This window comes from Triturus cristatus, chromosome 8 (genome assembly GCF_964204655.1).
Source record: "Triturus cristatus chromosome 8, aTriCri1.1, whole genome shotgun sequence".
NCBI classification, from domain to species: domain Eukaryota; kingdom Metazoa; phylum Chordata; class Amphibia; order Caudata; family Salamandridae; genus Triturus; species Triturus cristatus.
Genome location: NC_140591.1, coordinates 393,539,175 through 393,563,029, shown reverse-complemented (window position 1 = coordinate 393,563,029; position 23,855 = coordinate 393,539,175). Strand labels below are relative to the sequence as shown.

The 23,855-nt window shown below is 43.9% G+C and overlaps 1 protein-coding gene across 1 annotated transcript in view; it reads right to left on the bottom strand.

Moving 5' to 3' along the window:
* FREM2 (FRAS1 related extracellular matrix 2) overlaps positions 1-23,855 on the bottom strand; it is a 583,269-nt gene that overhangs the window by 163,089 nt on the left and 396,325 nt on the right. Inside the window, exons 7-8 of the mRNA XM_085621760.1 lie at positions 13,516-13,665; positions 9,140-9,349 (exon numbers count right to left, since the gene is read on the bottom strand). Coding sequence (XP_085477886.1) covers positions 9,140-9,349; positions 13,516-13,665 — 360 coding nt within the window. The remainder of the gene's footprint in view (positions 1-9,139; positions 9,350-13,515; positions 13,666-23,855) is intronic.

Below are 23,855 nucleotides of genomic sequence, written 5' to 3'. Positions count from 1 at the left end.
AGTGGCGTAGCAAGGGGGGTGCGGTGGGTACAGCCCACCCCGTGTGTCATCATTGAGGGGGGTAACAAAATGGCAAAAATATGTGTTTTTAAAATAAAAACTTTTTTAGGGGGCTCACGACACTTAATTTTGAAAAAATAATATTATTTAAAACAAGTTTAATAACTTAGTAGCACAATTAGTTAACGTAAACAAGTCAACATAATACGTATTGAAACTTTTTAGTTCAGTCAACAACGAAACGTGGCTGAACCCGAGACTGTGTAGTGGAGAGCGTATGGATAAGGAAGGGGAAGGGGTGTTTCTTTCCACCGAAGTCTGTCACCGCAGTTTGTACTCGAGCGAGACGTAAACAACCGGTGACTCATCATCAGTCAACCCGCAACCAATCCTATCCGCTGCCGTGACGGTCAATCACCCCCCGTCATTCTGTTGAGTTAGTTGTGCATTATTATTGAAGCTTCTAAGTGCCGTGCTAAATTAATTTTTGTTACATTTCTTAGTTCATTGATTCATTGTGATCGTCCTCTTCTCTATGATATTGAGTTTGCTAAGTAACATAAATGTTATGATGCATGCTATTTGTTTGTATTTGTAAGTTAAACCGGGGTGACAAGAAATTTTCCGAACCCCGTTGACCACCTGATTACAACTGAGTGCCACAAAATGGCAGCCAAAAGGAAGTGATGTATTATTACAACTAATGCATGTAACACCTCACTTTCATTAAAACTGATAGCCCTGGACGGTGGCAGTGATCTAAAAATTTACTATATTAAAAATTTGGCTCCCAGAAACTGGAAGAAGCTAAGGATGTCATTCTTTGTTTCTCAACACTGTGCAAGAAAGGACATCCTTTTCCATTACACTAGTTCCCAGAGCTGGGCTAGATTGAAATACCTGTCAATATGACAGTAAGATGCCAGATCACATGAAGTGGACATCGGAAAGAGCACAGCTGACAGGATATCTTCCTTCACTGCTATCAATTCTAGCTCAGTGAAAAGTAAGGGTGCCTCGGCCTTTCGTTTCGAAGCTACAGGGTCTTTGGAACAGCAACAGATTCCTCGCCTCAAGGACATTTAGGAGGTTGGCAACGGGGCCTTAGGAAATGAATGTGTTTCCTTCTGTAGCGCACACTTCACACATTCAACTGAATTGCCTCTGAGTACTTCTTAAATGTCTGCAGGGTACAGAGCTAAGGCCCATAGAGATAATGTGAATCACTCATGAAATTGATCTTCTGTTTCTGAAATATACAGCTTTGCATCCAGCACTTGTCTAACATAAAATAATCTCAAGGGATTCTCAATGGCAAAGAACATCAACATCAACATACAGTGCCCTATTTCATGTAGGTCATACTTGTGCCGTTTGCAACATGGCGCACCTTTAAGAAGTTGTGCCAAAAGCAAACAGGGAAAGTGTTCCCTATTGTGTTGAATACGCTGCTTTCAGGTCAGCCACGAACTCGCGCTGGTCAGCGCATTCAAGAGAAATACGGAGCAGCTGTTTAATAGCTGCTCTGTGTCTATATGTGCAGGCAGCATCTCGCCTGCACTTTTAAGAAAGACTAGAGATCTCTTTGCAGGTAGGTGCAGTGAGTGACAACAACCACTGGCAAAGGAATGCCTGGGGGGGTCCATGGTACCTCCTGTCACCCCTGCAGAGGGCTGCCTTTAGGAGGTGCACCGAAAGATTGCTACCTTTTTGTGGAGCTATAAAGGCATGTTTGCATCTGCACCCACATCGGTAATATGGTGTAGGCACAGCGGAATTCTCTCATTTGCATGGGGCCACGCCCCTATGTAGATGAGAGAACGCCCTCAGATGTGCACCAGCACTATCTGTACTACAGAAAAGGCTGCACAAGCGCGTGTAATACCAAAGTGCCCTGAGGCTGCAAAAGCAGGCACAAATTCTGTTGCGTCACAGGGGGCACTTCTGTACAAGCCCATAGTGAACTATAGGAAAAGCTGTTTTTTTCATTTCTATTTCCATATTACAGTTTCGGCAAAACACGAAACATCCAGGTTGGCAACTTTTGAAGACTTTCTAAAGAGGTTTGCACATTTCAACAATAAAAATACTAAAAAGTTTGTAATGTTGTTTATCTGGTTAGTATTTGATTCATTTATAGGTAAAGCATAAGCATTTGGGCAAAAAACTAGAATGTGAAAGAGGAAAGAAAATATTTTTAAGTGACTCATGTTAAAGTCTGTACACCTGAGCTTCCTGTTAGAAAAGTGCTTCTTTGTATGGGAGACATAACCTATCTTGATATGAGAGAAAAAAAACTTTCCTCCTCGCCGAGTCTCTCCTCCGTTGTTGCCGCGTCTCTCCCAGCCAGGAACAGGAAGCACATCCAGGCTCCCCTGACCAATCACAATGCTGCAATGCAGCGTTGTGATTTGTCTGAGCGCCCTGGTTTGGGGCTCAGCTAGGGAATGGGAGCCTGGGCATGGTCTCCACCCAGGCTACAATGCAGCCTGGCTGGAAAACATGCAAAGTACCCATGACTGTTTGGCCGGATCAAGAGGGTCAGCCAATCAGTCATTGTGCACTTACAGTAGGCCCACCACTCCTCCTCCCTGTTCCGAGAGCAAAGCAGCCTCATTCCGCCCTACAAAGCTCCTGCAGTAGGAACACATTAAATTATAATAACAACGAGTTATTATCATTTTATTTCTCCTTTATTTCCACTGCTGAAAGCAGTGCGGCGTTGCTCCTCCACCCACCTTAGCGGTCTACAACAACATAGACATGAGCTGGCTACTTTATCTATGGTCCTTGGTCGCCATGTGTTGGTTTTATGGAGCTATTTAAAGGCAGATTCACCTAATAGCATGTGTAATTAGACACATCTGTGCTGAATTCGACTGTGACAAATCCAGTTCATCTAGAATAGCTTGTAGCACCACAGCATGGATTTGAACCTACTGTTTCCAGTTTGATTATGTGTTTGCTATCAGGCACCACTATAGTATTAATGCCTGTGCAGTCAGTAAACAACTACCTTTTTTGACCATCACCTCATATATAGGTTGCAGATCATATTTCATAAGTAAAGCAAGGACAATGAGAAATATTACTAACTCACCCCAAGTTAACTAGTGCTAACCTTGCACTAATGTGCCCCATTGTTACTGGCTCTCTCTTTCTCAATTACTGTAAGGATCAGCTCTCTAGTTTGAGCAATGCAAGTGCTATGGACTGCATACAAAGCAGCCTTATAGCTGCCTAACTCCTGAAATTCCAATGAATGAGCTAAAAATATTTTTTAACTTTTGGGTCTTTGATTGGTTTTCTCATTAAAAACATAAAAAGAAAAAATATGAAGTCAAGTTTTCAAAGGAATTTATTCTGCAGCATAATACAAGGACTAATCGATTTATGTGTATCTTACACACATTTTGCCTTTTTTATAGGACCATTTTCTGCATAAAGTCATAAGTGAATTGTGTATGTACCCAAAGACTTTGCAAAACGAAGAACTTTATTCCGGGTCTGAGTAAATAAAGTCAGACACTACTGCCTTGAAAAATGTAAAACCCTGAATATATTTGTCTCTCAGGAAGAGGGATCAAACTGGCTACCTTTTTTTTAATTCTCTTTATTTTATTTTTCCTGTTCGAGGGAAACCATACATTAACCTCCTAGTTACTGCAGGAGGTTTCAGTTTACAAATTTGACAACCAACTTCATACATTCAGCTTTCCCTTACTTATAATAGAGTAAACTTTCTCAATGGCAGAAATCTTTTTGTTTGACATCTGTCCAGTTATCATAAACCAACCACACAGTCAGGAATGTCATAAATGGGAAAAGCCTCTGAGCATTTAGATTAAACATCCAAAAGGAAGTTTGATCAATGACCAAGCAGGAGCTTTTGAATTTCTAATACAAAAACACTTTTGCAGGTAGAATCAGGGCTACCAGTTCAGCCCAAATCCATTTCTTCGATCCATATCACATAAGCATGCGACTTTATAACTCGTAACGACTTTTGGCCTGCAATGTAGGTCCGTGGTGCAAGAGGACGCTGCGATTCAGAGGAGGCCACGTATGGCCATAGATATTTGGAAATAATCAATGAATGAGTAGTCTACGTGAAATTTGAAAGACATCCCACACCAAATTTTGCGGGCGGGCTTTCATAATTTTGTGTTACACTACTGAATGACTCCTACTTATTTTTTGCTTTTCTTTAGACGGCAATCAATATCACTGATCCAAGTGCTGGCACTTCAATCTGCTTCAACATATGCAAGAGGGTCTCTTCAGTGACTGGTTAATTGGAATCTCATATACAAATGTTGAATTGGGATCCATGTGAGCCAACTAACGCATTTTCTGATTTCTGAAACACAGCTCAAGCTAAATGGAGCATTTGATCCAACCCAAAAAGAGAATGATAGGTGTGGACAGAAATGTTCAAACTGAGGAAACTAAGATCCCTAATATGACGATGAATACTTTTAGCACAGTATTTGAGAAAAAAGTGCATACAGATGTTGTTGCAGTTATGGATTTAGGAGAGATGATCTACAGCATCTTCTTCACATATCATTTACATTTCAGCAGCATTGTTTAATGCTCAGTTTAGATATGTTTTCCCATTGTTTTGATCGCAGAACTTTGTCATGATTAAATAATTCCTGTGGATTCGTTAGGATAGTACTGAGATCAGTGGCGTAACGAAACTTGAGGGGCCCCCCTTCAAAGTGCATGGAGGGGCCCACATCTGGAATCACTCAGGAGCTCTCAGGCCAGGGTACTGTGCGGAGGGGGCCCCTGGAGCTCGGCCCCCCTCCTCTTGCACTGAGGGGCCGCGGGGGCCTTTGCTACGCCACTGACTGAGATGCATTATCAATTTATTAAAAAGTGGAACACTTGTGCAAAGAGTATCAATTTGATTATTGACTTTTTTAGTTTTTGTAATTTAGGCAGCACACTCAGGTACCACAATTATTAAGAAAGTTATTATCTTTTAAATGTGTTTACTCTTTTAAATGAAGACGTGACTTTTATTTTGCATTATATTTGGTATGTCTAATAGTTTTTATTAATCAAATACAACAAACATTTTCTGATTTGAGATCTTAGCTGGAAGGTGCGATGAAAAAGACCTGAAGTGGAGATGGCTTAGCTACATATTGGGTGTATGCAAATATATGTAATACTATGAATTGGTGCATTGCTTTTCCAGTGGCACACTTTCAAAGTTAGGGGGACCTGTAAGACTATGAATAAAAACTAAATTTAAGTAATCATATAAGTTAATGGGCGAAAATCATACTTGAGAATAAAGGTCTGTCAAACACATGTAAAATGTTTTGATGAAATTTGGCTAATCATGCAAACTGTAAAAGTAGAAAATCTATGCTGCAGCTACAAAGCTCTCTGCCACTTCCGAGAGCTACAATATATCAATAAAGAATATTTATTGTGCACAACTGCAACATTAGACTTAACACAATATATTCATACAACTAAAATCAACCAATCAATCAAGGATTTAGAAAGTGCGGCATATCACCCGTGAGGATGACAAAGCACTGGTTGCTGGCTGCTTTGTGGTGATCTGTTCATTTGAACAGCAAGAAATTGAGATTTTTCCTGAATTTCTGGAGCGATGGGATTGTCCTGTGGTGCAGGGGATGGTCATTCCAGGCTTTGGCTGCCAGGTGTGAAAAGGATCGTCCACCACTGTTGGCCTGGCGAATCTGGGGGGGGGGGGCGTGGTGCGAGGAAGAGGGAGTCAGATCGTAGGTGTCTTGTCGGTTGGTGGAAGGTCATGCATATGTTGATGTATGCTGACCCGTTGTGCAGGGCTTTGTATATGTGGGTCAGTTTCTTGAACTGGCATCTTTTATGGATCAGGAGCCAGTGTAGCGTCTTGAGGTGGGGTGTTATGTGGGTCTGTCTGGGGAAGTCGAGGATGAGTCTTGCTGCTGAGATTTGTATTGTCTGTCATCTCTTGAGGAGGCGTGCAGTGACTCCTATGTAGAGTGTGTTCCCGCAGGCCAGCCGGCTGGTGACAAGAGCTTGCGTGACAGTCATTCTGGAGGGGCAACTGAAGATCTTGAGGAGAATGTGTAGGGTGTGGAAGCAGGCGCATGAGACTGTGTTTATCTGTTTCTTCATAGATAGCTTGCTGTCCAAGATGATGCCACGGTTGTGGGCGTGATCTGTCGTAGTGGGGGATGGCCGAGCTCAGCAGGCCTCCTTGAAGCGTTCCATGGTGAGATGTTGTTACCAAAGATGACGACTTCTGTCTTGTTCATGTTGAGCTTGATAAATTTGTCCTTCATCCAGTCAGCTATGTTCATCATACATCTGTGGAATCTGGTTCTGTTGGTGGAGGGGTCTTCTGACAGTAAGTGGATGAGCTGGGTGTCGTCGGCGTAGAAGATGATGCTCAGTCCGGTGATCTGGCGGTGTTGGCCAGGGGGGTCATGTTTGTGTTGAAGAGGGTCAGGCTGAGTGATAATGCTCGGGAGATGCTGCAGAGGATCTTCTTGGGTTCTGAGGTGGACAGTGGCAGACAGACTTTCTGGGTTCTTCTGGTAAGGTATGAGTTGATCCATTTGAGGGCACCTCCTTGGATTCCGATGTTGTGGAGTCTGCTGATAAAGATGTGATGGGAGAAGGAGTCAAAGGCATCTGCCAGGTTCAGGAGGATGAGGGCTGCTGTTTCGCCGTGGTCCAGGAGGGCCTGGATGTCGTCAGTGGCTGCGATCAGGGCTGTCTCAGTGAGGTAGTTGGCTCGGAATCTGGATTGAGAAAGGTCCAGGAGGTTGTTGTGTTCCAGGTGTTTGGTGAGTTGCTAGTTTATTGCCGCCTTCTTGAGAACCTTCAGAGGAAAAGGGAGCAGTGAGATAGGCCTGGAGTTCTTCAGTTCAGGTCTGGTGGATGGTTTCTTCAGGAGGGGCCTAAGTTCAGCGTGCTTCCAGTGTTCCGGGATGGTGTCCGAACTGATGGAGGTGTTCTGGACTCTCTTGAGCTTGTTGTCATTCGTCTTGCTCTTGAAGATGTGGAGGGAACAGTGGTCCGTGGGTGCTCCTGAGTGCACGGAGCTCATGATGGAGATTGTGGCTTGAGTTGGGGGTGGGTCCCAGTAGGTGAGCAGGTGTTTAGGGTTTGTGTTCGTGGGTGTGAGCATGCGGATGCTGTTGGCGGCAGTTGATTGGAGTTTGAAGTTTTCATAGATGGCTGAGATCTTGTCATGGAAGAAGTCCACCCAGGTGTCACACAGTCCTTGGGAGGGGGCGATGTTGTTCTCGGTGGCTGCGGAGTTGGAGAACGCCTTCACGATGCCGAAGAACTCCTTGCTGCCATTTGTGCTGGCTTCTCTGTGGTCTGTTAGGGCATTCTTTTTTGTTTCTTTCAGGAGGCCGTGGTACTGGTTGAGTGCTTTCTTGAAGCTGGCATGGTAGCTTGTCTCTTTGCTGGTGCGCCACTTCCTTTCTAGTTGCCATCTGTTGCATTTAGCAGATTTCAGTTCAGAACCAGCTGGCTCTTTTGGCAGGTCCTTCGGATTTGGCTGGCTTAGTGGGAAAGATTGTGTTGGTGCAATCTGTGATCAGGGCCGGACTGGGAACTAAAACCGGCCCTGGCAAAGAGCTCGGCTGGCCCCCCGGGGTGCGGCCGAGCTGGTTTCGGACGATTTTGCAGCTATGCTGCAAAAACGGTGCTGTAACAAAAACGGCTCCCAGGGACCCAGAATCGGCCCCCATCTTAGCGGCCCACCGGGAAAACGCCCAGTGCCCACTATGGCCAGTCCGGCCCTGTCTGTGATCCACTTGGAGAAGTTCTTTGCAGCCTGTTCTGGGTTGGATGCTGAGTATGGGAGGTGGGAGTTGTGAGTGTTGTTCCACTGGTCTTTCTTTTCCAAGTTTCTGCGCGTGGAGCTGGGGGAGCAAGGTGCCAGCGTTGGTACGTCCTGAGATGGTGTAGTGGATGCTGTAGGGGTTGGTTCAGGTGAGCTGTGAGATGTGATATATGAAAATCAGGTTGAGTGTGTCCTGCGATGTGTGTAGGGTCTGTGACAAATTGCTTGAGACCAATGTTGCTCATGATTTCCTGGAGGTCAGTTGTGCTGGTGTCGCTGGGGCTGTCGAAGTGGATGTTGAGATCCCCTATGAGAATGTAGTGTTTGGAATCAATGGCACTGAGGTAGGGATGGCATTGCAGAAGCTGGGGCATGGTCCTGGGCATCTGTAGGCGGGGGTGCTTCTGATGTCCTTAGCACCTCTGTGATTGTTGGTTCGGTCCCAGTGTGGCATCTTGTAGCCTTCAGGGGTGGTGATGGCAATGTCCAGCGCAGAGACAGGATTCAGCCAGGTCTCCGTGAGTAAGATGACATCCGGGTGAGGGATAAGATCGTGCCCCAGATCTCTGTGGAGTGTTTGCCGAGCGATTGTGCATTCAGTAGGATGCACAGGAGTTGTGCCGCGGCGGTCCCAGTCGTCGCGGTGGACACAGGTGTTTGAGGTGTCTCTGTCATTGTTGGTTGCTTTGGTGTTACAGGTGAAGAGGCAGTGCTGGCAGGAGAACGGGAGAACAGTTCTCTGATGGTGCGTGGAGACGTGCAGCGGAAGTTGTCGTTGTGCCCGAGATCCAGGGCTCGGAGGTCTGCGTCAGTGTAGCTGTGCAGGGTGGGAAAACCAGGGTTGCTGCGCTGGCCGCGGTCCAGGTGCCGACGAGTGCAGACAGGTTTGCCTTTTGCACACTTTTGGTGTGGTGGCACTGCTGCCTCCATTAAGTAGGTCCTGGGTAATGGGTTTGGCTTACTGGAGGTGGGAAGCGGGAAGGCAGAGCGGGTAAAACGGCGGCCAAAACAAGCAGCAGTGGAGGAGCAACGGCAGGAAAAACAGCACACAATAATAATACAATGACAGGCTATGAGGTACAATAATGAGAAATAAGCAAAAAAATAGGCAGTACAGAGATAAAGGATATAGATAACGGTTACAATAATAACTATCTAACAACAGCAGTACAGAGATAATGGTGGATAAACAGTGTTAACAACAGTGGCATGGAGACAGCTATGCGAGTAAGTAATTATGGTGAAACTGACACAGTGGAAAAAAGAAAAGAAACAACATGGCTGGTCGGCTGAACAATTACTTACAGTCAGAGACAGAGTCGTTGATGTAAACCGTGGCTTTGCTTGGCTCTCCGAGGACAGCATTCATGGGCATGCGCAAAATCAATTCAAATTTCTCAACTCCCTCCAAGACTGGCTGTCCCAGGTCATCCAGAATGATTACTCGGAAGGTCTGCATGTTCACACCAGGGGCGAAATCCAGATTACGACTAATGCCTACATAATCCACACCAGCTAGAAGGAAAAGGAAACAATACATAAGTGGACTCAGATGTTTCAAGACACTCCTGCAGACTAATTCTCATAAAACATAGAGCCACTAAAGTTTCAAGTGAAATACATTTTCCAAGTAGATTTGCATACTACAGTAGTGGTTCGAAGACATTTGGGGTGTATTCTTCCTCATTAGGTCAAATTTCAGTCAGATTACCAACTATCATGCCACAGGAAGATCCATCATTATGTTTAACTGGCTGTTTTTAGGTCTTGCCTGGCGTTGGGAGCGCACATGCGCTCCTCGCCTGCGAGAGATATTGTAAACAGAGAATTTCTAAAAGGGTCTCTAAGCCCCGCCCCTCATTTCCATTGGGTAGTGTCAGCATTTATGTTAAACGCTGGCTTCCCTTTGAAAAAGGAGCGTTTTCGGTTGCTGCCCTTTGGCTTTTTTGGACGGCCCCCAAGGACTCGGTCGCCTGCATTACGGCTGTTGTGACGAAGTTTCTTATCAGAGGCTTCATCCCGCTGCTTTGCACGCGCCAGTCCGGCTCTGTGATTGGGCCCTCTGAGAACGCTCTTCATGAGTTAACGGGCTTCTTTTAGTAGGACTCCTGCATTTTTGGGCGTCTTTCCAACATGTGCATCACTTTAACTGCGTGGTGTCCCTTTTAGGGAAGCCATGCGCGTGCTCCTTTGTTTTTTTAAAAGCAGCCACGGTACTATCCATAGGCAAATCCAGCCTGAGCAGTGCGGTGTGTGTGCAGTGGGGGAGCTCGGATGGGGGAAGGCTCAGGATCCTCAAGTGAAAACTTAGCAACAGACGCCGCGCTTACTGCCCAGGCTCCGCATCATCTGCAGCAGCACGGAATCCCTGCAGCTAGTTAGAACAAGCATTTCTTGTAAGTGTTTGTGTTTTATCATTGTGTCAGTGACACGTTGCACTCGTTTAACTTCTTCCTTATTCTCTTCCGCCCTCAAAAAAGACATGCCCGAGGAAGACCTCCCGCCTCCACCCCTCTCCTGCTACGTCATTGTCTGCGTGCTGGAGCTGCTTCATGTCTGCTGCGCTATCTAGAAGCCTCGTGACCACCCTCCCACCTCCCCACATGCTCGTCATGGCGGACGCGATTTGTGTGCCACATTGAGGCTGTCACTCAAGCTGGTAAGTGCCCGAGGCCTGTACAAGCTGCTCGCCATGACTGCACTTACCTTCATCTTTGGCCCCCTGCTCGTCCCTTCCTCACCCTGCTGTCCCCGTGCACACACAGCTGCAGCAGGCCTTGAGCACTAAACTCCTATGTTTCGCACATAGGTCAGGATCCCGCATCCTCAGTAGCACTACAATTACCGTCAGCGTGACAGCTCGAGTGCGCTGTTAGTGACCCTGCCTCACTGTTCATGTGCCAGGCTGCGCGTCTCGACACAACAACACAGTAGGTAACACTGGAGCCCACGCAAGTCGAGAGTTATACAGACGCTAAAGTGCAACACCCTCACATTTCACAGAGCAGGATTACAGCCCGTCTCCTATTGCCCTGAATGTCAGTCAGAGGAAGTGTCAGGATCACCACATACACAGCCCATGGCTACTGGCTTTGCTGAATGAATGCCCCTTCACTAGAAGTCCCGTACGCAGCGCACCTAAAGTATGGCAAGAATTGCATATATTTTCGCATCATTCCTAAATGGCGAGCTAATAATACCCACATGCAAATATGTCATTCCACTGATTTGGGAGGTCAGTATATAATCAGTTTCTTTGTTGTTGGCGGGCCCGTCATCACATTCCCATGGGCTCTCAGCTCCAGAGGAGGCCAGGCAGTGCTGCCGGACAGCGGTGAAGAATTGCGAAGGGAATCCAGCCACACACCATGCTCCACCCTTCGCAGCCCCTGCCGCGAGTCCCAAAACATGTCCACAGAGTCGCTGTGTAAGTGCAAGAGTGTGTAAGGAACCATGAGATAGTAACATCCTGCTGGTCACAGTGCAATCCAGCTTTTCCAATTTGTTTCCACCACCTGACCCTTTTGCACTTTTGAAAAGCCCACCGCGGTGCCTTCAAGGCTGTATGTGCTGTTGCGGTCTCTCTCCGCAGTTCCTCCAGGGTCTGTGTGCAGGCCTTTTCCCTATCACTTCAACCTCGCCATGAAGTGCATCCTCGGGCGTGTCCTGACCTTCCAACTGGATCTCTGCGTGTGCCTGGCTCAACAACAACGTGAGTTTATCAGCTGCGTGCTCTCACTCAGAGGGTACTCATTCAGTGGTACACCTAGAGTGCCAGGGGCCCTAAAGCAAGTAAGGGAATGGGGTCACATCCTCTGATTTGGTAGTTAAAAACACACTTTAATGGGGGTAAATTGGAGCCGTCACACCCATGGTCCTCGGTGTCACTGCACCTGCTGCTCCCGACTCTGGCCCTGGTGTCACTGCACCTGCCACACCATCAATATATACGCCTATATCTATTCACCCCCCAGGGGCTGTCGTCCTTTGCTCAGTCAATGTAGGCGCGCGCTGCTGTCATTAGGGTGTTGAAGAAATGAGATGTGAACACTTGATAGCTGTGATTTGAGGGCGAAAATGTAATGACTGGAAGCAGTGTCTATGATCACGTAGAGTGCGGTTGTCAGCCTGACTGTCATATCACAGGGGTCGTCACAACTCTGTCACTGCGTGGGCTGCCACCACTCACTGCTCTCATTAGAGGGTGTGTTTTTTCTCTGTGCTGGGAGTCTCTTGGTGCTCTGCGCACGCACTCAAGAACCGTCACTTCTGTCTGTCCACCCACAGGTGCCATCACAACACGGTGCTGTCTCAGTTCTTTCAAGGGTGTCTACTCTGGCTCTGGTCTCACCACCTTTACTGTGCTACCCACAAAATGGAAACTGGCCGCTTTCTACTTGCACTCATGGCCTCTTTTTACTGCCTTCACACCACAGGGCTGTTAACGACTGCCTCTACTGTCTCCTCACACTCGGGTTGTCAGTGCTGTTCCTTCACATCCAAAGCTGCTTGTGTTTCCCGCTGACAGTCACTGTTAAGTTCAGTCACTGCATCCTGCTCACTCTGGGGTTCTGTCTGTCTTGTACGTCGACTATATGCTTTCCTTAAATCGGAGTGTCAGTTCACACGTGGGCAGTGGCTGCTGTGTTACATCAAAGAATACTTGTTTTTCTTTTTTTTTCTTTAATGAGCACAGCGCCGTCTTCACGGACACCGCGCTATACAAAGCAATAGGTGTTGCTTTTGGTATTGTAGATAACAATGGCAAAAGGCATTGCCATTTACAATGCCAATAGCTCCAAAAACTCGCAGTTGCGAGACCTATTGCATTGTAAATGCTTGTTCAGTTTATCACCTCACACTGTATTATCCGTGTCCAATCATGGTACGGTTGCCTTGCAGCATTAAGATACAGGAGAGGCAGCCCTCACTGTCACTACTAATGGGTTCCTGGAGACATTAGTTTGCTCATGGGACGTTTATCTACGGAAGCTGGAAGGAGGCTGGTGGGCCATGTGTTTTTATTCACTGTCCAACAGCTTTCTCTCAGCCTCCAAATATATACAGCTATTAGCCATGCCTACGATGACATCTTAGTTAGCTTTCCCAACACAGGATACCTTTATATTAACAGACTGCGTCATTTAAATATTTTTCTACTGTATTTATGGAGAAGATGGACATCCCTGTGATTTTTTAGTAACACAGTTTATCATTCTTCTTTTGACTTTAAAAAAGTTAACGAATGAACATGCAGAAGTTTTGCATTGGCTATGTGCAAGAAGAAACTAGGCAAGAGATTATTCCAATGAACAGTAATACATCAATTCATTTGCATTACAAAGACTGCATTACAAGTAAAGACTAAGTTACCTTTGGTGATGCTATTTATAGCCAGAACGGCTGCCTGTCATTTGTTTCATTTCATATTAGAAGTAAATCGTCCATTGGATCTATTGACACTCAACCTAATTATGTCATGAATAAAATTTTGAATTTAACCCATGAGAAATTGATCGAAAATGCAATGCAATATTAAATTCTTAAATAGAACAGAAAATACAAACAGTTAAAAGTAGACTTCTTTAAATAGGTGCGCGGTTCTCGCTCTATTTAAAGATGAGCCTGCTTCGTGTGTAAGTTATCAATTTCTGGTGACGTGGTAGAAAGGGGGGGCTCACCCTCTGCAGACACTGGCTCTGTTTTGCGTGACCGGACGGTCACCGTTGCAGTCTTCGAGAGGTCGGTCCCTGTTCGCCAGACGCGCACTTCCACAAAGCCAGCGTTCTCCTCCACGTAGTACTCGAGGTCTCCAAAATAGAAGGCGGGTTCTGGAAAAGGCACAACGAACATCTTTTAAATCATTTCCTTAGCTCCTCTAAACTGCCCCAAAAGGGTTATGATGCTTCATAAATCGATGTCACAAAGCAAAAAATACTTGAGCCTGAAGGGGAAGTTCCATCCAAAACGTCTTGGAGGGTACCGATTGGGTCACTTTGCAATTCCACAGCATTATCCAGTCGTTTTATTATTTAAATGTAATCCTGTGTCACTTTTTTCAACTTTAGCTCGTGGTAACCCCCGCCTTTCTCTCCCTTGCATCTCTCCGCCACGTTTCAAGTGGAAGAGAGTCGTGCTAGTTTGTTACTTTCTGTGTGCGTTTTGCTTCTCCACGACGAGTGCTCCGCATATAGTAACAAAGTAACATGTGCCTCTCACATTCGAAATGTGTCAGAAGATTGAAACAAGAGAGGGCTTCTGTCTGCCAAGTGACAACTTTCAGCTGTTACAGTTTGAAACAAGATTTGCCAATCACAACAGGTCGGGCTCACGAGTGAAGCCGCTTCTTCAGTATCTGGTGAGCTATCAGCATCATACGCGCTCTGTCAATCATTCTGGCGTCACGCATCCATTCCTCCACCCAGTGGCTCATTCTTTCATTCCCCCACTTGCCCATCCACAGTCCACAAATTCAAAAAGCACGTACAATATAAATAGAAAGAATAACAGTGGGGGGAAAAAAACATGCCGCCACATAAACAATGCTTGCACATCCTTGCAATAAAAAATACAATTAAATATAGCAGTGAGTGGACATCTTGCAATGGTACTGTGCATAGCGTATTGATGTTTTTAAGTTTCAACCTGGCTGCCAGGTTTAGAAGCAATTGATTGGCTGCTGTGATGTAGTAAGACCTTGATACAGTATGCACAATACCAATCCAACATGACCACTAAGTGACCAGTTAGTAAATATCACACTAGGCAGCCATCGTGGAAAAGTAATGTGCACAGGGTGTCATTATTGTGCACATTCAAGATGGCTGATAATGCTCTTAACAATGGGGGACACTTTCTAAGTGTAAAGCAAAGATGCACTATGGACAATGCATCTCAAGATGGCTGCCCGGTTTAAAAGCAGTGACTACAGCTAAAGTGGCAAACGAGCAACCTGATAGCACCGTCTCGTGAGCAGCAGGACAGCACTACAATTATATGTGGAATAATGAAAAACTGAAGGACTAGCTCGCCATCTCTGGCACTGGCTACAAAGGTAACAAAATACCTGCCTACATGCTTTATAAAAGTGTAATAATAATCCAACCTTCCAGGACTATTTGTTTTAACATATTTTTGTTGTTATAATAAGCAGATCAGGCCTACTGCCTTTGTCAGAACTTTCATAATACACACAACAAACTGGTGACATCAGACATAGCATTTCACAATGAACCATTCAGTCCTACAGCCTTTAAAATTGGCTTGATTCCATGCCTGCCTGCAATCCAGGCTTGCTTTGCAAAGCAAAAGTTTACCAACAAGCCAAACATCCAATTATAAATATGTACTAAATAACAGCTAGGAAACAAAAAACAACCCCTCTAATGGGGGCATAATAATAATTCTATGAGTGCAAATCCTCTAACTCCTGGATTTCTCAGAGGGGGTAAAAAACACTGAAACCATTGCCTACTAAGGTACACTGCGAGATTACAAGTAACAAAATAACTATCTATACCAGGCAATGTGGAGCTTGTTAGCTACCGGTAGATCTCCAGCTGCCTGCAAGTAGCTCTCCTGTATATAGCCCAGCCTACTAAATTAAATGCTTTGGCTTGGATCATTAATATATTTGCAACAAAATCGAAAAGCGTTTTTTTGAGATAAAAATGTGTGCACTATTAGAACACATAGGATATTTGGAGAAAAATGCTGGAATTTAAACAATGAAAGTTTAAAGCTTTGTGATAAATCACGCCGTGTTGGAGAGACTTTTAACTAATAGTATTATTTTTATTCCGTGGCATTGCAGCTACTTATTTTATGTATCACCCATTTGGAGGATTTCTACATTGACAAAGTCTTTTTCACAGTACAGCTTGAAACCATGCCTGATGAACACAAGTGATCACTGCTCGTATCTTGCTTCAGTTGGCCAATAAGGTAATCTTGTCGATATTCCACCAAGTATCAACTAAAAAATATCGTAAAATATTGTCGCAAAAATATCAAGGACCAAAATATTGTGAAAATAAGTGTATATAAGCAAGGATAGATGTACCATTCTTAACTTTCCAAATACATACCTTGAACATTCATAACATACAAACGAGAGTCCTACTAGGCAGGCATTTTTAACATTTCACCATTTAGTTTCCACCATTTACTTTCCACTCCCCCTAACCTACATTGCCTTTATCACAGATTCCATCCATTAGAGTAGTGCCGACTTCCAGAAATGTATGGCCCGCTTCATAATGCCGCTGTCACTGGGCCCTGATAGGGCTGGTCCACTCTGTTATACCATATACGGCAGCAGGTCTCATGCGACTCCCTTACCCCTCCTTTGATTAAGTTGTCCTCATTTTGTTGTACCCTATGTCCACAGTTTGGCCTAAAATACACCATGTCTGAAACGCCTAAAAACTGTCCAGTGGTAAGACTCTCGGGCATTGATATGCCCTTTATACAGAAGCTGTCACGAGTCTTCTCTCAGTATCCTGTTGAACAACTCACCTATCTTTATATAGTTTTGTACTGGATATCGTAGCATTTGCAAGCAAATATACATGTTGCATATGCATTGTTAATGGTGTATGATTAGAATGTGAAAAATGTCAATAAAAAACATTTAAAAAAAATAAATCAAAAATGCTAAATACAAAAACCAAGAAGAAAATCACAGATTCCATCCTCAAGTGCTCCCCCGTAACCGTTTGGTCGTAGCACGCCTCGATCCGCAGCAGATTGGGATGAACCCCAATGATGAAGCATGCCACCAAGGGGCAACCCTGGTGGGCGAGGGTTCGCTAGGAAAAACTAATTTTTCCTAAACAATCACGGTGGAACTTCCCAGGTAATTTATGCATTCTTCCCCCGGCTGAGTTTTTTCTGTTTTTTGAATATATAGAATATAAACAATAATCTGTTGAAATAGGCATTCTGCAATTTTTTTAAAAATTATTTGCACCTCACAGAGTAAAGTGCTCTGCTTTATTTTATCGTGTTAAAACTTTTTGTCATCACACAGAATCACTAAAAAAGTGCTTTCATAACTACAAAAATATATTTTGTGTGTTAGAAAAGAAACTGGAACCCTACAACCTTTCATTTCCCACTCTTTGTACAGCACACTTGTCAAACAGTTCACTTTACAAAATCCTCTTACTTTGCTGCTTATTTAATCCTGGAGGTTTTGTTTACTTTTCTTTCTTTGACTGCAAATTGTAAGACATAAGCTGGTGTTTGACTGTTGCCTCTGCACACAGAGCAAATGTGACAAGAGTAAAACAGCTTCTTTATTGGTCACTCACTTTTGGAGAGAACAGAACACCTGTTCTTTATCACCTCATCAGAACGGGCCAGTAGGCCCTAAAAATAGCTCGTCCTGATAAAATCTGACTCTGGGCGAGTGCACTTCTCGAGGCCTGAAATCTATACTTACCTATATGAACATACATTCTCGATATTTTGGTCTTCAATATTTTTGCCACACTATCTGGGCCTCACAATAGTTTTTCAAACAATTATGTTTGACATGGTCACTATGAAAACACTAGTAATATTAGTGGCTAAGGATAATTTTCAATGTCCTTAAGTAGGTCTTATTACAGAAATGGTTGGAATATATAGGGTTTAACACAATTTAATAAAAATCCACCCTTCAATGTCCATTACATTTGCCATATGCTTTTTATAATAAATATGTCCGGTCTACTGCTTTTGCTGTAAAGAGAAATTAGACCAATGTCTTCTGAATGCCAAAGAAGCAAGAAGGCCTAGTGCTTTTTCCTCTGGCTAAATATAGTAACCATTTTCAGAGAGGATAACAAATTGACTTGGGATCCTACCTGTATCGAAACATTATCTGCCTTGAGAAGAAAGGAAACTTTGGAGGCCTTGCGGACAAGCACAAGAGGACATCATTGATGTGCTATGACTTTGCAAAGCCACTTTTAATGTTCGTTGGAAAATCCTACGCAAAGACTTCATGAAAAGAGAGACAAGATCATGCAGAGAGGCAGCTATTGCTTGTTTCAACCCTATGGACTTAAGATTGAACTGTGCACTGCTATAATTTCTTAGGATCGTGGAAAAAAGGTACTGGCCGCAGAATACTCGGCTCTGACTTACTCAGAGATTTGGGTTACTTTGTTTTACAATAATTGAACTTTTATCTGGAGACTTACCCACTGTTTTATTATTAATGTTTTAACTCAATAATGGGTAAATAATAGATTATAGATGTTTAACCGTTGTATTTGATGAATTTCTTTGTACTTAGGGTCACTTGTATTGCAATAGTTTTAATTAAGTAAGCAAATAAATATTTTTGATTTTATTTGAGAGAGCCTAACAAGGATTACCACACAAACAATCCTCTACTCTGAGGGTTTCTCAGATAAAGGAACCAAACCTGTTGCCTACTGGGATAATCTGTGAATTTTCATGTTACAAAATAGCGTTCTACTGTCTTTAAATAGCCACCCTCCAATGGCTTTGTCATATATTTTTCATAATAAATAGGCCCTACTGCCTTTGTTGTAAAAACAGATAAGACTTGGGTGTCTGGCATAACTTTTCCCAATGAACCAATCAGGCCTGCGGCCGTTATCATTGGTGTGTCAGCATGATCAACTCCTTCATACTCTAATGTGTTTAAGCATTGCCACAAAGCAATCATCAGGGATACTGTAAAAAAATTACAAATCTATACAAAATTAGAGTTGGCAAAACAATAATCAACCCTGTCTGAAAGGGGCTAGTTAACCTGTGGTGTCAAAGTGGAAATCTTCTTACCCCAGGATCTGTTGGGTGTTGGTGCTGAACACTACAGCCCTTGCATAGTACAATAATCTGCGCAAGTGCATCTCACACAATAACGCTCCTGGCTTTAATGTTCTGTAATACAAATCTACTCTTGAATGCCTACTAACTTTAACATATGATTTTGACAATAAATAATTCAGGCCTATTGCCATGATAACTTTTTATAATATACCAATCAGATCTATGTTATCGGACATAACTTTTCTCTATAAACGAATGTGGTTGACAGCCTTCATCATTGGTTTGTCACCATAACCAACTCAGACCTACTGGATCGAGAAAAGCTTTCCCACAATACACCCATCATAGATGCAGCCATCACACTTCACCAATTAATAATATTACAGTTGCCAAACAATATATAACCTCATCTTAGAAGGGGTTAATACGCACTGTCAAATTGCAAATTGCCTACCCCTATGGCTTGTTAGAGGGAGGGCCCAATACCAAAACACTTCCATATTATGCTAATTTGAGAGATTTCATGTAACAAAATGCCTGTCTGGTATTATTGGCTTTAGTATCTGTGAGACTCCACGTAACAAAATAAATCTCTACAGACTTTAACACAGTACTATAAGATAGCAAATTGGGTTACTGGTTGAGGATGGTGAATTCCTACTCAAGCAATAACCATAATTCTTGTCAGGGTGAAGCACAAGCAAACCCCCAATTAACCTGTGCTCAACCCTCTGGCAGCTTGGCGTAAAAGCAGTCAGGCTTAACTTAGAGGCTATGTGTAAAGTATTTGTGCAGCGCGTCAAACAATAATAAAGTGAAAACACAATACAAGAAAAATCCCACATCAGTTTGAAAAAAAAGAGTAAAATTTAATAAAGTATTTGACATCAAAACAACATAAATCCAATCCGTATAAATTGAGTTATGCAATTTTGAAGGTTTTGTGTAAATCAAGCCCTAAGAAGCAAAAGGCGCCAATCTGGTCGCAGTTGATGGGTCCAAATCACAAATTCAGGCAGACTGCAATTGAGCATTACTTGGACAAAGGGCTAGGTTCAGTCTGCTGACAAAGTACCTTGTGACCTGGGCATCAAGATGCTAAGTCCTTGTTTCGAGATGCGCGGGCTGGTGTTGAGAAGCTCGCAATTCAAGGTCTGGCATTGACATGCATCATGCAGAGTCGATGTCCGACAAAGGGTGCTGCGATTGAGCTCCTGCATCATCACTGAGGAAGCTGGTGGGGCTTGCGGAGAATTGTGGTGTGGTGCATCGGCACAGGGGACGAGATGCATCGCACTGGAAGGTATTGGGGTCGAAGAAGCCAATGGTGCTTCCGAGGATTTGAGATGAGATGCATCAGTGTCAGGGATGAACTGGGACACGCTGGACCGGTCGATTGAGGGCTGTGTCACGCTGCGTGGAGATGTATCTGCGTCAAAGAAGCCAACTGACTTTTGGAGGTTTCCTGGAGTTTTTGGTCCACACAGGCAGGTTGGAATCAGCAGGGCAGTTCATAGCACAAAAAGATTCCTGGTACAGCATCAGCCGGCCTTGGGCAGCAAATCAGTCTTTGTTCAGCAGTAGGGCAGCCGGATAGATTTTACAGCTGGGCAGTCCTTCTTCCTGGCAGAGTCCACAGGTCCAAAAGGGATCTGAAGTGTTGGGTCTGAGAGTACACTACTTATACCTCTTGCCCACTTTGAAGTGGGAGAAGCTTCTAGAGTCCTCCTGCTACAGAAGTGCCTGGAATTTCCTTCCACCCTGCCCTGGCCCCTGCTTGTCTGGGGGAATAAAAGACTAGTGTGAAACGCTTTGTATGTGTGCTCAGGCTGAGTCATTGTGATGTGAAAATGTGGTAAGGGACAGATCCCCACCGTATCACCTCAGAGATGGCCCATCCTGCCAACACCTATTCCCCCTTGGTCTCCCTTTCTGGCAGTAATACACAAAGGTCAACTGCTAGCTATACATAGTCATGTGACCCAGGATACATGCCTCAAATGGTTGGGACAAAAAATGTCAACTTTCTAAAACTGGCATTTTCAGAATTGTGACTTAAAATTCGACTTTACCATTAAAGATGGTTTTAATTTACAGTTGTTTAGAGACCAAACTTTACATCCCTACCTGCCAACTGAAAGTTATCGCTTAATAGATGTAATCAGGTAACCCAATGATATCGCATTAGAGAGGCAGGCCTTGCAGTAGTGAAAAATAAATGTAAGAATTTTTCACTGGAAGGACATGTGCAAGTTAAAAAGTACATGTCCAAATTTTAATGCCCTGCACCCTGCCCTATGGACTGTTTAGGGCCTACCCTGGGGTGACTTACATGTATAAAAAAAGTTTAGGCTTGGCAAAAGGTTTATTTTTCCAAGATGAGATGGCAGTTTATAACTGCACACCCAGGCTGCAAAGGCAGACCAGAGGCATGTTTAAAAGAGCTACCTAAGCGGGTGGCACAATCAGTGCTACAGGCCCCCTATTAGCATTTAATTTACAGGCTCTGGTAGTACCCTTTTACGAAGGACTTGCAAATAAATTAAGTGGGCCAATGGGGGGGCCAGTTTAAAAACATTCAGAGGAGACAGCACAAGCACTTTACATTGGTTAGTAGTGAATAAGTGTGCAGACACCTAAAAGTCAACAAAACAGGTTCAGAAATCAGGAGGGGTGAAGGCAAAAAGTTTGGGGGTAACCTTAGAGAGAAGGCCAAGTCCAACGAATAACAATCCACGCATAAATGCCTATTGGCTTTGACAAATGCTTTTCACAATAAATATGTCAGCCCTACTGTTTTTGTTGTAGCTTTTCACAATAAACAGAGCAGGATTATGGTGTCTGGCATAACGTTTTCCAGTGAATCAACAACACCCATAGCCTTTTGCACTGGCTTAACACAGACCTACTGTATTGCACTTACACTTTCCCACATGGCCGTAATTGAGAATACTGTCATAAAACTGCACATATGTATAATAATAGAATAGGAAAAACAAAACAGACCTCACGTAAGAAGGGGTAACAAGACCTGTCAAAGTGTCAATCTACAGTAATATGTGAGAATACCCTGAATATCAGCATTACGCATGAACCAGCCTAGAGAGGGAAGTTGACTTACCGCTTATCGAGATTCCTGTAGATCAAGAAGGACCTTATGTACATAGTGAATTATTAGGTCAAGATAGAAAATTCTTACTCGATACAGGGGCAAGTCGAACAACTATAAAACGTAGTGAAGTTCCAGGGGCACCCCTCTCAGGCTCTCAAAATGTTTCCCTTGGTTTTTCAGGAAAACCTATTGTTAATGAAGTATCACAGCCTCTACCACTTACGATAGGACCTTTGACACGAACTACAGATTTATTGCTTACTAAATCATGCCCAGAAAATCTGTTAGGAATTAAAACTCTGAAAGCACTAGGAGCTATAATATGTTGTTCTCCAGAAGGAGTAAGGTTGTTTTTACGTGATTTTAAAGGTCACTATGTGTCTAGAGACATGGATCCCCGACTACAGACTTTACCAGTACATCTATGGGCACAAGGCCCTACGGATGTTGGCTGCATGAACATTACACCCTATCGAGTTACATTGAAAGCAGGAGTGGTACTACCACGAATGCGACAATACAAGTTACCGCATGATGCTGTAGTGGCTTTGCTGAAAATAATTGATGAGCTGATTGCCCAGGGAGTAGTTATAGAAACAGACTCCAATATATGTAATTCACCGATAATTCCGATTCTTAAACGAACTGACCCTACTGCCCCACCAGTATACCGATTGGTTATTGATTTGCGTGAATTAAACAAGTGTATTGTACCACAATTCCCTGTGGTCCCTGATATATCATCATTGTTGACAGCAATTGATTCCGAAGCAACATTTTTTACTGTAATTGATCTCAAGAATGCTTTTTTCAGCGTCCCAATAGATCCGGAAAGCCAATACTTGTTCGGATTCAGTTTAAATGGGCGCAGCTTTAAATTCTCACGCGCTCCCCAAGGATTTACAGAAAGCCCCAGCATCTATAGCCAAGCACTGAAACGAGAACTTGACAGTATCCACATGCCAGTCAATACTGCACTGCTTCAATATGTCGATGATCTGCTGATCACCGCAAGAAGCGAGCCAGAATGTGAAAAGGCTTCTCTGACAGTTTTACATTTCCTAGCCGACAAGGGGCACAAGGTGTCCCCTTCTAAGCTGCAATTCTGTGTTCAGCGAGTTATTTATCTTGGTCACTCGCTGTCCAAGGAGGGAAGGCAGCTTACACCAGATCGCATCCAGTTAATTGCTAACATGTCAATACCCCAGACACAAAAGGAGGTGCGAGCTTTCATAGGCCTCACTTCATATTGTAGGCAGTGGATCCCTCAGTACGCATTTCTAGCAAAACCACTCATTCAGTTAACCACACAGGAGGCAGCCACATCGACTGTTCTCCCTTGGACTCAGGAACATACACAAGCTTTTGAAAGCCTAAAGGAAGCTTTATGTCAAGCACCTGTTTTAGCAACGCCATGTTATAGCAAACATTTTACACTTTTTGTTACAGAACGCGAAGGTACTGCCTTGTCAGTACTCACTCAGGATCAAGCAGGATCACGCAAGCCATGTGCTTATTTTTCCAGTACATTAGATCCCGTAGCTCAGGCTTTGCCTGCATGCCTGAAATCAGTGGCAGCGACAGCTTTAGCAATCAGACAAAGCGATGCCATAGTATTAGGACACCCATTGACAGTACAAGTACCACATGCAGTAGAGGTTCTTGTGAACCGAACACAAACACAACACTTGACCATAGCAAGACTTACCGGTTATGAACTGACATTGTTTCAACCACACATAGAGATCCGACGGTGTAATACATTGAATCCTGCTACACTATTACCTGTAATTGGAACAGACCCACTAGCTCATGATTGTGTTGAAATCATTGAAATAAAGACGAAACCTAGACAAGACTTGACAGACGTTCCATTGTTAGATCCAGACCTGACGTTGTATGTAGACGGATCGTGCATGAGAACAAGTACAGGAGATTTAGTGGCCGCGTATGCAGTCACAACAGACACTGAAGTTATTGAAACAAATTGTATAGATACTTTGTCAGCCCAAGCAGCAGAACTTATTGCTCTAACGCAAGCCTGTATTCAAGCCACAAATAAGAAAGTTAATGTATACACTGACTCACGTTATGCATTCGGAGTTGTACACGACTTCG